We start from the raw sequence: 18,398 nt of genomic DNA, 5'->3' as shown, positions 1-18,398 counted from the left end.
TAAGAGCGCCTCTGGTCAGAAGGGCTTTCTATCAACTTCAGTTGATATGACAGCTGCACCCATTCTTTGAAGATAATGATCTCAAAACTGTTGTGTACTCACTGGTACCTTCTTGGCTTCACTACTGCAATGCACTGTACATGGCTGCCTTTATATGTGGTTCAGAAACTTTAGTTTGTACAAAATGCAGCAAACAGATTGGTCTCTGGGGTTTCTCGGAGAGACTATTATTATGCCAGTTTTAAAACAGCTGCACTAGCTGCCAATATGTTTCTGGGCAAAATACAAAGTGCCGATAATTACCAAGCTTTAAGTGACTTTGGACTGGATTACCTGGGAAAGTACCTTCTTAAGAATGATCTCCACTGCACCTTAAGGTCATCAGGAGAGGTCCATCGCTGGCTGTCTCCAACTCGCCTGGTGGCAACTGGGCATCAGGCCTTCTCTGTAGCTTAGGGTTGCCAACATTTCATTGCCAGAATGAGGGACACAAGTTTGTGGGGGCTGGCTGGGGGGACTGGGAGGTGTATGCAGTGGTAATCAGTAACCTGAGTATCATTGACGTATATGTAATTGAATTATATGCTATTGAATAAATGAGGGACAAATGCTGACCCTATAGGGACCAACATTTCATCCCTGAAATGAGGGACATCTTGCGTAATGAGGGGCAGTTGGCAACCCTAGCTGCTCCTGGGCTCTAGATGCGCTCCCTCTGGATATTAGAGGCATAAGAATTTTAACAGCCTTTAAAGGAGCCCTAAAAACATATATATTTTAGTTTAGCCTTTAGTGAGTACTGAAATGATTTTAAACTGGTTTTAATTTTGTCTTAATGAGTTATTTGTCCCCACCCCCACCCGTTTTTATATTTGTGAACTGCCTAGAACCAACTGGGTGAGATGGTATAAAATCAAACAAACAATCAATCAATCCTGGAACCCAAGCAGCTTCTGAATTTGCTTCTTGCTTCTGTAATGTTGCTTACATTACAATCTGCTTTCCAAAACAATAGGCTTTGAAGGAAACCAGCAGTGAACCAGGGTTAGTAGTATTTGTCCTGTGACTGAGAAGACAGTTTCCCACATCACCAAAGAGGGAATCGACGTTGCCTGTTGCAGTTAGTAAGGTGGAGAGCACTGCACAGACAGGTACACTTCTGAAGAATTAAATGTATTAATAAAAAACAGTTCTAGGAACATCAGTCCACCATATGTGCAAGAAAAGCTAGTTTTCCATGCAGCTCGCATAATCTTTTACTCTGCAAAGGGTTAATTTGCAGGAGAGGAGAGCTGGTCTTGTGGTAGCAAGCATGATTTGTCACCTTAGCTAAGCAGTCTCCGCCCTGACTGCATATGAATGGGAGACTTGATGTGTGTGAGCAATGTAAGATATTCCTCTTAGGGGATGGAGTCATTTGGGGAGGGAAGAGCAGAAGGTTCCAAGTTCCCTCCCTGGCATCTTCAAGATAGAGCTGAGAGAGATTCCTGCCTGCAACCTTGGAGAAGCCGCTGCCAGTCTGTGTAGACAATACTGAGCGAGATGGACCTATGGTCTGACTCAGTATATGGCAGCTTCCTATGTTCTTAGTAGTCAAGTTATCTGTCAAAGGTGTTCCTTCTTGTCTTCTTAGAGCTACCATTTAGTTTTTTAAGTTGACTAACTCATGGCCATGGCTAATAAAGCAGAAAAAAGAAACCCTGCCCCTTCTATATGCAAGTTTTTTCTGCCTTTCTCTTCATGACTAGGCCTCTTCCCTTAAAGATACAGTGTACAGTGAAGCAAGTGCAGCCACTAAAAAGGAGTTCTTGCAAAATAAACATCCCTTAAAATGGTAGCTGTTGCAATGCACACTAGAAAACTCATCATTTCTAATTCAGTTCTTCAGAAGGCGACAGTGTTACATCAATATGTCATAATCACATTCGGCAAGAAAAATAAAAACATTCTTGACAGTGTAAATATTAAAACAACAAGCATGGGTGGTAAATTAGATACACTTATAAACTTCCAGGACAACAGTAAGATTTGTTTTCCAGGAAAAATATATAAAGATTTTGGCATTTCAATCACGAATGACATTTAGAGATGGATACGGATTAACATCTTAAATGAAATGCTAGCTGCTAATGTTAATGTGTGCTTTAAAAATGTGATGCTAATAATGATGGCACCAAAGATCAGAACTCAGAATACTATTTCCCTAGTTTGGAAACCCTGAGCTCATTATGAGCTAAGCCCAAACTCCCTCATTATGAACCAGAGCCTTCTCTGGTACTAACCAGACCTCCCCACTCTCTTTCCTCAAATGACAATTGCCAACTTTGACCAAGGCTATTTCTGGAGATCCCCCTACTTTTTCCATATAATGCTTAAAATCTCCAGGATTGCTTTCAATTGTTTTCTTGGAGATTGATGCCAATTCCTGGAGACACCAGGCCAGTACTGAAGGGTTGGCAATCCGAGCTCAAACTTTCCTGGCAGTATGAGGGGCTGGCAGTCGTAGCAGGAGCCTCATCTTTAAGGCATGGACGCTCACAGAGAGGTGGGAACGTGGGAGACATTGGGAACTACATTTCCCATGCTCCCTGGTGGCAATGGAATCTTTGTGTAAGTGCCCAGGCCTTAAAGAAGACCGCTGTTTCTGTTGCTGGCTACGCCCCTTTCTGTTGCTGCTCCCAATCCTACCCATTTGTGATTCTACCCTTCTCAAGTATAGGTTTTGTGGGTTTCGCTTGTTTATATCATTCCATATTGTTTTGTCATTTTATCAGTAAGCTGCTTTGAAATCCCGTGATGGGGGTATAAAATGAGGAATGGATGAATGAGAGGCTGTTTGTAGAGAAAGCTAACAGGGAGCTGGAAGAGAATCTTCAGAAAGAAGCCTTAGAAATTTTCCAAGAGTTATTAGAAAGCTCAGAAAGACCGAACTAATTAAGAAACAAACCAGAGGGAACTCTCATATCACTAAATAGTGGCAGTATCCAACACAATATAGATCTAAAAAGTATGATGATTGAGAAAGGGTGGGTCTATGCCTTTACTGGCTGTGGGGGCTGGGACAGCACAGTTTTGCATATCCTAAAATTGAAAAGTTCCATCTAGGAGGCAGAACTATGCTCATGCTATCCCAACTGGCAGTAGTTCCTGATTGTTTGTTTGGAAAGCAGCCTTACCTCTCAAGGGAGAATGTTTGTTTGGTTCAGCCATATTCTCCCAGACCATCTGACTTGCAACACAACTTGTGAACTTCTTTGACTCCCTTCCTGCTTTTATGAAAGGCCATAAAGTAAAGTTGTGCCATTGAGTTGGTGTCAACTCCTGGAGACCACAGAGCCATGTGGTTTTCTTTAGTAGAATACAGGAGGGGTTTACCATTGTCAGTCAATCAATCAGTCAATCAATCAATCATCTTTATATCGGCCAAAGACCAGCACAGGATATAGTATAGATACAATGAAATAAAACTCATTAAAATTATTATAAACCAGGTAGATGCACCTAAAATGCTGTGAATCCATAGCTATAATTAGCCTATAAAATTATGATTGTTATGATTATGATTACAACTCTAAAAACTGTGGGGTAATTAATAACATAAGATACAGCAGGCTAAACCTAGGAGCTGTAGGGAGATTAATAGAGTAGAGATAAAACAGGGGTAAATATAAATCTATAAAAGTAGGGCATCTAAAAATATAAAATAGTTAAGATAACATATAAAAGCTAACATGTGAAGTAGAGGAGCAAATTAAAATTATGCAATCAAGTAAAATGATCAGTAGTTAAAAATCTGCTGCAAGGGATATTGACTGGCGATCAGGACCCAGCGGATCTTGCATGCTGCCACCCAAAACCTGGCAGCATTGTACGTGAAAGTCCGATTGTCATCTGAAAGCAGCATCTTGGTGTAGACTTAACTAGAGCAACCATGGTATTTGAGAAGCAGGGGAGATATGAGCTTGTCACGGCTGTCTTTGTAAAAGGGACATGAGAGGAGCACATGCTCTATGGTTTCCACCTCCCCAGAGTCACAAGGACAAAGCCTTTCCATGAGTGGGATCTTCTATTTGTCTTCCAGAATGGCGGAGGGAAGGGTATGATACCGGGAAAGGGTGAACATGTTTCTATGGCTTGGTATTTCCAATTGTGCCAGATATGCAGAGGGGGAGATGGTTAATCTGCGACTATCCGGGGCCAGGAAGCCTGGCACCTTACTTAAATCTGCTTGGCGTTCCATGTCCAGAATCCTCTGTTTGATGGCCGTTTTCGCCTTGTCCCAGCCCATAGCAAGGAGAAGGGATGGGGAGAAGCCCAGATGCGCCACTTTGTTGTAGACTGCCCATTTCCAAGTGGATTGAAGGTTGTTCTGCAGGGTTAGCGGGGCCAGGCCGCATGGACAAAAGGCTAGTTTGAGCCAGTGGTTGAGAACTGTAATCCAAACCTTAGCCTCCACTTTTATCATACCAATTTCCAGCCGTTGAGTGGCATTTGAGACACAGCAAGGCACTTGTAAGGTCTCACTCAAGGGTTTAGATTGAACACGTTCCAGTATATCAAGATTTGATGGAGGTGCTAGGTGGGTGCCATATAATAATTGTGCCAGCGACTTGGCTTCATATAGTTTGAGCGCGGCAGATACGTAATGGCTGCTTCTAGAACTAAGGAACCTCAAGATGGCAGTGGAGCTCCTCTGTGCCACTAGGGCAACGTGATCACAGTGGCCCTTCTTGAGCCAGAGGCATGAAGGACCACCCCCAGGTATGTAAAGCAGGTGACCTGCTCAATTCTGTGTCCATCAATATTCCAGTGGTAGGTCTTCAGTCTTCTAGCGAAGGCCATGACCTTGGTTTTTTTGTAGTTTATTTCAAGTTGTTCTCTCTTGCAGTGCTGTGATAATGTTGCCATTGCCCTTTTGAGGCCTAGTGGGATCCTCGAAAGGATAGCAGCATCGTCTGCATAGCGGAAAATGGAGATGGCTCTTCCCGCCAACTTGGGAGAGTGGAAGTCATGGTTGTTGAGACAGCTCACCATGGCATTAATATAGAATTTGAACAATAGCGGGGCCAGGATACATCCTTGTTTAACTCCTTTTGGGGTTGATTTAGGGTTCGTAAGGTGTCCTTGGGAGCTACATCTCACCTTGAGTGATGTGTCTGTGTGAAGGGTGCAGATCAGATAAAGCAGGCGTCGATCAATTGAGGAGGATTCAAGCTTTTACCATAGCTTAACTCGGGAGATCGAGTCAAATGCAGCCTTAAGGTCTATAAAGGCAGCGTAGAGAGAGGTAGATTTGTTAGAAGAGTACCTTTCAATGTTGGAGCACCAGGCACCAGCATCAGTTGTAGATCTGCCTTCCCTAAAGCCCTCTTGTTCATCTGGCAGCATCTCTTCATGCTCTAGCCAGTCCTTGAGTTTCCCATGTATGTGCCTGGCATACAGCTTACTGATGGTGTTGAGCAGGCTAATGGGCCTATAATTAGCAGGGTCATCCCTTTGTCCCTTTTTGAATATGGGGATGATGATCACCCACCCCCAGTCCCTGGGGATGTGGCCCTGGCAGTCAATATGGGTAAATAATGAAGCCAGGACTGGGGCCCACCACTTCAGGTTACTTTTTATAAGATCTATAGGGATGAGGTCTTCTCCTGGGGTCTTCTCCTTCTCCTTTTCCCACTTTAGATTGTGAGACAAGGGACTCAACTTCTGCTACAGTGACCGGTGGCCAGCTAGGCAAGTCTTTTATATCCTCTGGAGTGGGACCAAAGTTTGCTGTTACATCCTCTATAGGCTCTGGAAGTGCAATTCTCAGGTTGCTGGAAGGATGTAGGAATCTATTGGGGTTATGCCATTGTAGGAAGAGTTGGCCAAGATGCGCCAAAATGTGGAGGAGTCCTTATCTTTGGCTGCCTGGATAAGTCGAGACCAAGTGGCCCTCATGACTTCTCTCTTTTTGGTTGTCAATAGATTGTTATATTGTTTCTTGAGTTGTGAAAGATGTGAGAGGCCCTCTAAGGCATCTGCCCCAGTACTAGCACTGTAGGAAAGGTAGGAGGATGTAAGGGCTTTCTTTGCTTCTATGCAGTGCTTATCAAACCAGGGTATGGATGGATGCCCGGGTGGCTTTGGAGCGTAGTCCACTTTCCTAATTAGATGTTGTTAGAGTTCATGTACTAAAACATCATACCTCTCCAAAGGGGCAAAAGACAAATCCTTTGAAGTGAGGACTCACTGGTAAGTCAGGAAGGGTTCTACTGCAAGCAATTCTTTTATTGTGCGATCAAGCTGAGGTGTCCATTGAGCACGGCATCTCCCCTGACCCTCTGGCAAAATATTGGGAGTGTAGCGAGTCTCCAGGCGTGGCTGTTGGACCAAGGGTGTCAGTTGGAGGAGGAGTGGGAAGTGGTCACTATCTACGTGAGGTGTGACTTCAAAGTTCACAACAGAAGGGAGCAGGTTCCCGGTAACAACAATATAGTCTGTGGTGCTTGTTTTTGTACCGGATAGATATGTAAATTCTCCTGGGTGATCACTTTCCAGTGAGCTATTTAGGATTTGAAGGTTAAGTCTGGCAGTCATTTGTGCTAGGCAGAGCCCCGTAAAATTTGCTCTCTGCTCCTTTGACAGGCGGGACAGGGGTAGGAGCTCAGATCCTGGGTGAGGGGTGGGTAGCTGATGTCAAGTAAATAGGGTGTGGTCATCTGGTCCCATCCTAACATTGAAGTCACCTCCCACCACCAGTGCTTCGGGGTTGGCCAGCAGTAGGTCATTTGTGTACTGCTCAAGCTCAGTCCATACAGAGCACATTATGGGTTCTGTTGCTGTGGTGGTAGTTATATGTTAATTAACAGCAACGAACTGGGACCAAAATGGATTAACAAGGCCATAGCATATTGTTTTAACGAGGTGAAGGTTGTCAGCGTTACCTGCAGGGAAGTGGAGACAAGTATTGCCAAACCTCCTTTGAGCCTTCCACGCTCAGTCCCAGGTACCGCTGCCACAGAGTATGAGTGGAATCCATTGAGTGTAAGGTCAGCTGCTGTCCAGGTTTCCTGAGTTAAGATTATGTCAAATTGAGAGAAAAAACTGTTGTAGTCTGTGTCTCTGCAATGAACCCAGCCTGCAAGGTTCCATGATGTGAGATTGATCCCATGCTGGTCTGGGGGGTGTCACAAGGTCAAGGCAGTTGTGAGATTAGCATGTTAGTCAGCAGATCTGTTAGGGAGTTGCAGCTCATGCCAGGGTATAATGGGTAGAGAAACCTCTGTTAGCACCCTTCCTGTCTTCTCAGGGGGCTCTGATGTGTCACTCTGGGAACCCGCTGATTCCTTCAATAGCTGTCCTGTCTCCCTTCCCTGAGGATAAACAGGAGGGCCATGAGCTCACTGTATCAGTTGGCTTGTCTAGCGTGCTCAGCATGCAATTGGGGTTAGAGCGCCTGCAATCCTGCTTGATCGTGAGTGTTTTGCCAGGATCATGCCCCTGGATGTGGCTGACCTCTTTGGGCTCCGGGAGACATTGCTGAGAGATGAGACAGGTGACCGATCCCTCTCCATGCTCAGGCTGTCTGGAGCAATCAGTGCAATGAAATTGTCAAAGAGGGGATTGCTGGCATAAGGCAGTCCTAGGCTGGGCTCTGGCGTGATGCTGTTCCACAGGGGAGAGAGACATTGTGTAGAGATGCAAGCTCCTTCTGAGTTGGAAACATGGAGAGGGGCTGGGGCAGTAGGTTTTCTTCTGGGACATCTTGCATTTGAAATGTCTCCTCTGCAAGAAGTGGAATTAGCACATGTGGATCCTCTCTGGTGGTAGGGACGTCCACATCTAGGAGGGAGGTGGCTGATGGTGAGGGTCCCACCCCCAGCATGGGCTGTCGTATGGGAGGAATGGAGGGGCCAGATGATTCAATCTCAGACTCATTATCTGAGGATAGGAGATCATCAAAATGCACTGAAAATTTTCTTTTGGGTTTCCTGGATGTATTTGTAGCCCCTTGTGTCTCCATTTCACTCTCTGAGTCACAGCTCAAGTCAGAAAGGGAGTCCTCTGTACAAGTTATGATCTCGGTTAGAACCTTTGTATTGTTCCTTGCTTCTGCTAGATTAATTTTTAATTCAGCAAGATCCTGGTAAATTGCCTTTATCCTGGGACTTTCTGTAGAAGGGTTAGCTTGAGGTGAGCTTAAAAGACTGGGAACTTTGACCAGGACAGGGGATTTATTGCAGTTTCTCCTAGAGCAGAGTGGTCTGACCCCCATGTCCATAAAGCAATGCCGGGCAGCAAGGCAATAAAAACTTAGATGATCAGTCAGCCTTGAGAGGTGTGAGGGAATAGCGGCTGTTTTAAAAGTGAGAAAAAGTCTTTTGTAACCAGCTCTAGAGGGAAGGAAATGAAAATCTTTCAGTTCTATAGTGTCAAGTTGCAGCGTTAAAAGCTCTGATAATGAAGCCAGTATGGATTTCCTATTTGCCCAAAGTCTGGAGTCTCTCCCAGGCAGTTCAGTGAGGACTTGGTGTGGTTGCAGGACTCTATGATAACTTTGTCTGATGCCAGCATCCGGTCAACCTGGCAGTTTTCGAGCCCACACAATGGGGGCGGGGGCTGGCTGGAGATTACAGCCTGTGTGAGGGCATTGCCCCTGTGTAAATGGTTCTAAGTCAAGCCTGAGCTTGTCCAACTTAGTAGAGATTTCATTCAGTTTAGATGTTAACGAGATTGAAGTCTGGGCTGTCAAGAGACATGTGTCTCCAAGGTAATGAGCGAGGAGTTCCCGGGGGAGATGAATGTCAGACATGGCAGATTTAGGGGCCTCTTTTCTCTATTCCTGGGGATGTCTCATTTTGCTGGATCAGGGGTATTTGGATTTAGCTGCATCTCCCCTGTGCAGTCCTTTTTGGGTTGGAGTGGGGGGCTTTCTGATTTATTGGAGGACAGGGTTATAAATCTGTTCTTAGTATGTGGGATGGAACTCACTGTTTCCCTTTGCTTTGTTGGTGAAAGGAAGAGATTGAGTTTAAGCTGTTTTCCCCTCCTCCTTCTTCCAGATTGAGTTTGGGCACCGTTTTCAGTCTCAGGGCTTTCTTTATTATCCCTGCTTCATTCCCTCCCACCCCCCGCTTTTGATGGCATGATGGATCGAGGGAGAGGTGCCCTTGGAGGGAATTCTGTAAGGAGCTGCTAGCCGATCGCCATCTTGGCTCCTCCCTTACATTGCCATCTCCCATGCAGTATGAGATGATGCCTTTCAGCATCTTCCTATATTGCTGCTGCCTGATTTAGGTGTTTCCCATAGTCTGGGAAACATACCAGCAGGGATTCGAACCGGCAACCTCTGGCCTGCTAGTCAAGTCATTTCCCCGCTGTGCCATTATGCCTGGTAAGGCACAGCATGCCTTATTCAGTCCCATGGTGTAGGTGACAGCCTAGGTTGGTGGTGCACAAGAATAATTGCTGCCGTATGGCTCAAAAGCAACAATCCCACACTTTTGGTGCCTGCAATAACTGTTCTTCAAACTGGCATTGAAGAACACTGGTGGCCTGATGATGCATCATTCTCACTATATGAACTTATTTTCCTTCTTGTATTACTAAAAAAGCCTCAAAAACTTTACTACTTTTTTGAAGCAAACAGGAGGAGGAAGTAGTGCAATGCAGATGCCAGCATTGGTAGTACACGGTAACTAAACGGTTGAGTTTAGTTGGCTTGAGGGAGAAGAGTTGGTCTTGTGGTTGCAAGCATGAATTGTCCACTCTGGATCCACTCTGATTTGCACTTGAATGGGGGACTCCACTCAGGAGCGGAGATAGGCTGGCCGTGGCGGCTACCCCTTGGCCCGCCCCCAACGTCTGACATCAGATGCGCCCGGCTAGCCATGTCCCCGCATCTGACATCAGATGCGGGGGCGTGGTCTCCCTTCCAAACAGGGCTGCACGGCTCTGTTTGGAAAGGAGATCAGCCCATGCTTTGAGCAGCACAGGCCGGAATAACTCTCCCTGCCTTAAAGGTAGAGAGAGCTATTCAGCCATGCTGCCAATGCAGCGCGGGCCGATGTCTCTCCTAAACGGGGCCACGCGGCCCCATTTAGACGGGAGATTGATCGGCTCCGCTGAGTTGGCAGTTGGACCAGGAGCAGCTCAGGCCGATTTCAGTCTGCCAATGCAGCACAGGCCAATTTCGGATCCAAATGGGGCCTCATGACCCCGTTTGGGACTGAAATAACGCCCTTGCATCTCGCGTCAGACACAGGGGGCATGTCTGGGGCCGCACTTGTGGTGCCTGATTGGGTGCGGCCTGGGTTCTTTGAACACATTCACCCAATAGTGGCTCTGCCCCTGGAGGGGATGGAGCCACTCTAGGAAGAGCACCTGCATGCTTGAATGCAGAAGGTTCCAAGTTCACTCTCTGGGATCTCCAAGATAGGGCTGGGAGAGACTCCTGCCTGCAACCTTGGAGAAGCCATTGTCAGTCAGTGTAGTCAATGCTGAGCTAGATGGATCAATGATCTGATTCAATATAAGGCAGCTTCCTATGTTCCTACCCATAATCCAGTCTTTCAGAAGACCTCCAGGACTGCAGTTCTCCAGAAGCACACATTTACATGTCACTGTGGCTGGAACTGGCATTCCCTCCAGTACCCCTTTTTTCTAACCCTGAATCTTGACAAGAAGCCGCAGCCCCTCAGAGTTTCTCTTTCTGAGTCTTTTCTGTTATCTTCTAGTTGTTTCTCTGCTAGGGAGGCTTAGTATTCCTTTCTGAGCCCTATAGTGTGCTCGCATGCATGCACTTCTTAAAGTTTAATGGCTCAGCCATATTTATTTTTCAAAATAATGAAAGCAATTACACTGTGTAATGGATGCCAGAGATTCCAGCCAAGGGCAAATGTTTATGGGTGAAATATAGATATAGGAAAATAGATGTACATGCCAGCAGTACAGCTGTAATTTTGTTTTTTACTTCTTCTTTTCTTAGCAAAGAATAAACAATGCTATTGCTGCTGGCTCCCATTTTGTCAGACCTTGTTGTGACCTGAATTCAATGTCCCAGGGTTTTATATAGTTTTTAATGTTCTACATGACTGTAAATATTTGTAATGTTCAGGTTGTAAAAAAGTATTTTATGTTCCCAAAAATATAGTGTTGGGGAGGTAACAGTAAACAATCAGAAACAGCTATATTTTACTTTGTTAATGAGTCCTGAAGGTGACTCTGCTTTCCCGGAATGGTTTGGAAAGCTATTTTTACTATAGCACTGAACCTGAAAGTGTAACTGTCTTGAAAATCTGAAACTAAATTTGGGAGTAGAAATGTATGTCCTTTTGACATCTATAGTTGGAATGTAACATTTTTGATGAACAATTTGATCTCCTTTTTATATATATTTTTGGTATGATTCTAGAAAATAGAATCATTCTATTTTGGGGTATTGAACATAAGGCTTGAGAGACCTGTGACCCTTCTACTACAGTGCAGACAAATTATTAATTTTCACTGCTAGAAGCCTTTTAGACTCTTATAGATCAAAGCAGCTGACTTGCATTACCAGTGGCTAATACTGTATGTCCTAGCACTATTGATAATATCTGAAACACTCAAGGAAACACTAAAAGAATCACAGTATTTCTGAAAAGTTTGAAATACGTCCACTGAATAGTAAGTCCTTCTTACTATTCTTCCGCCTTCAGCCTCAACAACAGCGAGAGAGCTGAGTTTGTCTACCCCTGGTGTAGTAGAATCGCATCAACTGCCACCTTGTTGTGATTCCCCGCAACAGCACATTCACCATGTTACTTACCAAGGTTTATTTGGAAAAACTGCCTGATCCAGTTTCCAGAAGTCCCCAATCCAAATAGCTATGGGTGGAAGAATAGTAAGAGGGACTTACTATCCAGTGGATGGCCGGGAAACCAGCTCCTGCTGTCCTGCAGGTGCAAACAGTCTTGTGCTGGGCTCACGTGTATTTGTATGAAGAATGGTTTGACATGCATGGCAAAGAGCAACGTGACAACTATGCTGACAAAGATGAGGGTGACTGAAGCAGGCAGATGATAATGACTTTTATGATTAGCTATATGATTAGCTAAAACTTCAAAACTTTGCAGTTTCCTATGAATTTCTATAGACATACTGTGATTTTTGCGTATATTCTGTAGATTAATGCTTTCAAAATACTAATAAAATAATAAATATTGCCATGGGAAAACACTATTTTTTGTTTGTGACCATTAGCCTGTTACTCTGCACCATAGAAAATGTTGGATTAGTAAAGTTATTTGGTCACCGTACAGTCACTGTTGCTATTTTAAATATAATACGCTGTTTTTTAGGGGGTGAAAGCGACTCATTATCAGAGGCCATGATGGCTAATAATTCTACTAGTGCCTGAGGTGCAGAGTGGCATTCTTCTGCTACTTATCAGAAAATAATTAATTATTTTCCACCATGATTAACTGCTTACATAGTAAATCAGGGTGGGGTGTGTGTCTGTGTGTGTTGTGGATTCTTCTTCTTCTCCTTCTCCTTCTCCTCCTCCTTCTCTAGTTCTTGCTGCTCAGCAGGTGTGCAGAGTAGTCAAAAGTATGGGAACGAAGCCAGGGATGCTGAGAGAGAGGCTATTTTTAAAGTGTACTTTCATTTTGTATACAATTAGAAAAAGACTTTTTAGGCAAGAAAATAGTGCAAGTTAATGTCAACATTAACTGCAGCCGTGTGTGCTTTTCAAAAAGTCATCAGATGGACTTGTGAGGCTACTTGTGCTACACACACACACATCTGTCAGTTTTCAGAAACTTACAAATGCAACAAATATGACTGTTGCATTTAATGTTTGTGGCATTACTTACTGAAAGTTAACTAACAATCCAATGAATAAAATAAAATTTAGATTCTAAATATCATTACAGACTTACCATTTGCTCACATACAATTTTTTAATCTTGTAATTGTTTTATACCACCTTTCAATAAAGAGAGAATGGCAATGTATTCAGTGTTTATCATATTTGTCAATGAAACTGCACATGGCTTCCATATGACATTTTAAAAAAATTTCTAATGGATTTGGTATCTGCAACAATGCAATGATGTAATCCAAATGATTTATTGCAGACCAGTTGCAAAATTCTTGTTAGTAACATGCATGAAGAATTGGCATCACACTTGATTGCGTTGCTGGGGCTGAGGAGCATGTGTCCGTGTCAGATGTTTCCTTTATAGAATGATCTGCTTTCATAATGCAAGTGGCTTAATGACCTGAATAGAAATTTTTATGTTAGAGGAGCCCTGACGATAAAATCAAACCAAATATACAACATAATGTAGATTGAATTTTCCCCTGTTGCTTCACGAGATCTGCACTCTCCTACTGTACTCACTTTGCAATGCTGTTTCAGAACTGAGTGTGGTGTCGGCACTGTTTGCACAACCAGATTGTTCTTAAGCAAAAAAGAAAAAAGGAAAAAAAGGAAAAGAATCATTTGTCCCTCTGCTGTTGCTCCCACTAGAGCCAAAAGGGACTTGTAGCTGCAGTGCAGACACTGCCAAAGAATGTAGCTGCAGATGTCAAATCATTTATTATATGCACACAGGGCCCAAGTCGGGGGCGGGGGGAGAGGACACTCTACTCAGGCCCGGAGTTCCAGGGGGCTCAACTTGGCCTGCAAGCCCATAACTACGGCAAACAAAATTGATACTGTAATAAATTTAGCTTGTGTTTGAAGATGTTGATGCAAACTTTATTTCCCAGTATTGTTATGGTATTTCCCAGTACCTTTATGGAGTATCCAGATCTTGTAAGCAAGCTTCAATAATATATGCACATAAATGCCCTACCTACTGTCATGTCTGGCTAAAAATACAAATAGAAATGTAAGGAGCTTTAAAAGGGGTGACCTAAAGAAGTAATGACACCAATCACTCAGTTTTTAAAAACAGTATTTGTTGCAGGGCGGGGGGGGGGGGGGGGAAGCACCAGGCAAAGGGGCCATCACCTCTGTTACAAGCTTGCATTGGACTCTAAAAATTATACCTGGACTGATGATGCACACCTGAGCTCCGCTGTCCACAATGAGCCCTTTCGGCCCTATCCTCTGAAGCGTGTGGTTGGATTGAGGGTGTGATTGTGCATCCTGTGAGCAAACACAGTCTGTACATCAAACAGAGTGTACTTTGCAAGGAACATTTCTTGCCTTTCTGCTTCAACCCCAACATGCCAGTGGCAAACCAGGAGCTTGAGGTCTTTTTCTTCTCTGTGCCTTTTACACCTCTCCTCTTTGGAGTTCATTTTGTAATTCTCTGCCTTCCCTCTCTTCTCTCTTCTTCTCTGCCCTTCTGACACCGCAGATCCCTACTTTCTTGCCTTTTGTCTCATTCTGTATCATCCCTCTCACGTCTCTGGATTTCTGGCATTCTTTCCAGCTTGTTTTTCCACAAGCTTAGCTTTCTTAATGTCATTATATACCTTTCCGCATATCCTATGCCTCATGGATAACACACACTGCTTAACAATCAGAAACGTGCTTTCCTACCTATGGTAGTTTCTTCGATCACTGATCATGTTTGATTCTTTTTGTTTTTCAGGTTTTAAAAATCAGTTTGCTTGGCCACAGAAAACGCATTTTGGCCTCACTGGGAGACAGGCTGCACGAAGATCCGCCTCAGAAACCACCACGATCTATAACCCTCAGGGTAGGTTCCAGCAAATGTGCTCAGTTGCCCTGTAAAGTCTCAAGCATATATAGTAAAAGGCCTATAAAATCTTCATGCACAAAGAAGGATTATTTAGTAACTAACCATACAAACTGAGATTTATAGCTTTCTTCTTTGTTCATTTTTATAAGGTTGTTGGCTGGTGTTTTGCCAGCAGGACTTGCTTTGGGGGATTGTGCCTTTTTAAAAACACACACATACACACTGTAATTAATAACACCCGTGCCAATGCCTTTGCCTGCTTGAGTTACTTACTGCAGTCCATTTCATTGTTATACTGAGTTAGAATGTCATCCCAGATTGTCTGCACACAGCGTTCTATAAATGGTATTTAAAATGTTATGGTCTTAGTTTCCAAATTTCTCTTGGAATATTATCTTTTTTTCTAATAGTTGGTCTGGAACTCCACTCCTTCCTTTGCACCTGAGGTCTCACCATGCCATAACACATCACTCGTATTTTATCATCATACTTTGATTGTGTTCTTCACCACTTTGGCTGCAGTACTAGCCATACTTCTTGGAGAGTAGGTTTTAAGCCCTATTCACATATTATGACTAACACATGTGCAATGAGTGTACAGGGTACGCAGATACAGATTTGTATAGTGGTACTTTAAGTGGCACAGCAGGGAAATGCTTGACTAACAAGCAGAAGGTTGCCGATTCGAATCCCCGCTGGTACTATATCTGGAAGCAGTGATATAGGAAGATGCTGAAAGGCATCATCTCATACTGCGCAGGAGGAGGCAATAGTAAACCCCTCCTGTATTCTACCAAAGAAAATCATGGGGCTCTGTGGGATCTAGGAGCCAAAATCTACTTGATGGCACACTTTAGCTTCCCTTACAGTTATTCACACAGTATGTTGAATGCAGGTATACACCCCTTATCTGTACCATGCATTTGAGGGCCCTGTATCCCAATTCACTTTTAAAATCAACACAGGGACAGTCATTCACACAAAAACATGAACAAGTGTACAAACTTCTATACACTCATACAATATAATGTCTGAATAGGACTCTAGTGTACAATGAGACTTACTTTCAAGTAAATGTAAAGGAGATTGTGTTGTTAAGTACTAAAAGGCAGTTCCTTGGAATGGAATTTTATTTATATAAAAGACTGAAAGAAAACAGATTTAATTTTCATATATCATGTGACAAGGTACCTTTTGTGTCAACAGCACATAGAGGCAGTCAAAGGCATTATAGAGTGCAAGCTGTTATCTTTGTTTTGTGCACAAATACCTCCCCTCCATTTAAAAAAGGTTTTAAATATTACATGGCTATCTTCACTCTGATGGCTGGCATATCACACATAACAGGCTTCTGGGAGAGAAACAGATTACATCTCTTTGAAAGATTGTGTTAGTTAAAGTGTCTCTGAGCTCATGGTATCTTGCCTTGGAGAATTGCTCAAATACAGGATATTTTTAGCTGTTGTTCTTGGCACTGTGAAAAATGCTACAAGAATGCTAAAACATAAACAGGCAACACAAAGTTATAGTAGGGGCATTCCTAGCGAAAGACTCAAACTCTGCAAACTGGAGTGTCCTCTTCTGCTTTTGAGTAATTAGGCATATTGCTGTCAAAAATTATCCCCCCATGGCGGGGAGGGGAATCTAGAAGCAACACTTCGCTGATTTTTTTTTAACAAGTCAAAGGTCACAAATTCATGACCAAGCTCTTGAGTTCACCAGAACTCTTAATCAGCCTGGATGTTGAATAAAACAATGGTGTGGGGCAGGAGGAAGAGAGAGAACTGTAGGGTTAAAGCCCCAAAGTCTGAAATTTGTAACAGTTTCAAGACAGAATATCAGAGGAGTTATGCAGACATGAAGTGCAATCATATACATGTTTACTCAGAAGGAAGTTCCATTGAGCTCAATGGAATTTTCTTTCTAATTGGTGTGTTTAGGGTTGCTCTTAGATTAGCCTCCGCTAGGTGCTAGACAGATTTCAGATTACAGTGAGGTACAGTAAAAAGAAGCAGTAATGCCCCCCCCCCCTCTTTTCTTCTTCTTCTTCTTCGAAGTATAAAATGTAGCAGTTACTTAGTTCTTTCTCCAGAACCAAGTGGACTTGGGTCCCTTACAAGGTGGAGATCAGAACTGAAGAGGAATATATTAGCCAAACTAGAGATTAATTTTAGGCAGTGTACTAGGTAAAGGTTGCCGGTTTGAATCCCCGCTGGTACTATATCAGGCGGCAGCGATATAGGAAGATGCTGAAAGGCCATCATCTTATACTGCGTGGGAGGAGGCAATGGTAAACTCCTCCTGTATTCTACCAAGAAAACCACAGGGCTCTGTGGGCAGCAGGAGCTGAAATCAACTTGACAGCACACTTTACCTTTACTAGTTAAAGAGTCAATAGGAGCCAGAGTGTTGTATTCCCTAGTGGTTGGAGAGTATATAAACTCCAAATAGTTAATTCCCATAGTCACAAAGCTCTAGATAGGAAACTAAGAACTGAAGAGGGGAATTGAAGAAGATGATACAGTGCCAAAGAAGAATAAAATGATGTTTCTTTTGTCATTATGCATTGCTGGGAATTAGAGCCACACTACACATTACCTTAAATGTATCATTAAGAGACCCTTAAGAATGACAACTTCTCTCTTTGTAGCAAAAAACCACTGTTCCTATATCTGAACTGGGGCCACAGTGCACAGAGAGTGTATTAACCCTTCCACTTCATTGTTTTCCATCAGAAATCCTCCCCCCAAGCAGCTACCTGTTGTAAATAAGAACAGAGAGGGGAACTATTGCTGTAAATATTGCTAAGATAATGTATGTGAAGCACTTTGAACTCTCCAGAATGCTATGAAATGCTAAGTACTATAACTGTGCTAAATTTTGGCGATGATGATTTTATTATTCCATATAAGCTGTATATGTATATGCAGTTTATAAGTACCAGTGGAGTAATTATTCTCAACAGTTTAAGAAGTTGATCTCCTTTCCTGTGCTCAGTTTTGGAAGAAATACTTCTTAGTCTCTCATCATCATCATCATCATCATCATCATCATCATCATCATTTTATTTGTTAGCCACCCCATAACAAATTGTTCTCTGGGCAGCTTACAACACAATGTTAAAACATAAGATGAAAACACACAACACGAATGAATGAATCAATGAGGAAATGCACTTCAGTTCTTTCCTAATACAAGTTCCTATATGAAGTTCAGGCCAATTTAGGTGTTATATTCCCAATGTCAGTGAAAGGTACAAGAATCACTTGGATTTCAAAATCCTCTGCCAATGATGCCACTCCCATAGTCAGATTTGGAAATGGGTGCCATTTACATGTCAACACTGGACACTGCATTAGCAGAGATTTGGGAGGAGAACTACCATCCTTGCACTTCTGGCTTGCATACATTGGCTGACACCCTGATTTAAATTGTCCTATTAATTTTAATGGGACTTCAGCCCAGTAATTTTGTCAAGATGTCAGCCAGTGTTTATTTCATGCTGCTGTGGTTATTATTTAATTCTGTGCAGGAACCCAGTGGTAACCATACTCCTCCTCAGTTGTCTCCATCACTCAGCCAAAGCACTTACACAACTGGTGGCTCTCTAGACGTCCCGCACATTATCATGCAGGGGGATGCAAGAAGAAGAAGAAATGACAGCTATTTTGATGATATTCCCCGGTCAAAACTGGAGCGACAGATGGCACAGGT

The 18,398-nt window shown here is 43.2% G+C and overlaps 1 protein-coding gene across 20 annotated transcripts in view; it reads left to right on the top strand.

The window, feature by feature from the left end:
* The window catches only part of ANKS1B (ankyrin repeat and sterile alpha motif domain containing 1B), a 595,071-nt gene that overhangs the window by 535,620 nt on the left and 41,053 nt on the right, over window positions 1-18,398 (top strand). For all 20 annotated transcript variants that reach the window (XR_008307633.1, XM_053251588.1, XM_053251587.1 and 17 more), the window contains 2 exons: window positions 14,574-14,681; window positions 18,217-18,396. Coding sequence is in view for 19 of the 20 variants with exons in the window: in XM_053251588.1 (XP_053107563.1) it covers window positions 14,574-14,681; window positions 18,217-18,396 (288 nt within the window). In the remaining variant the exon portion in view is untranslated. The remainder of the gene's footprint in view (window positions 1-14,573; window positions 14,682-18,216; window positions 18,397-18,398) is intronic.

This window comes from Hemicordylus capensis, chromosome 5, assembly GCF_027244095.1.
Source record: "Hemicordylus capensis ecotype Gifberg chromosome 5, rHemCap1.1.pri, whole genome shotgun sequence".
Classification (NCBI taxonomy): Eukaryota; Metazoa; Chordata; class Lepidosauria; order Squamata; family Cordylidae; genus Hemicordylus; species Hemicordylus capensis.
Note: the sequence above shows the minus strand (reverse complement) of the source record. Positions and strands in the feature narration are given on the sequence as shown.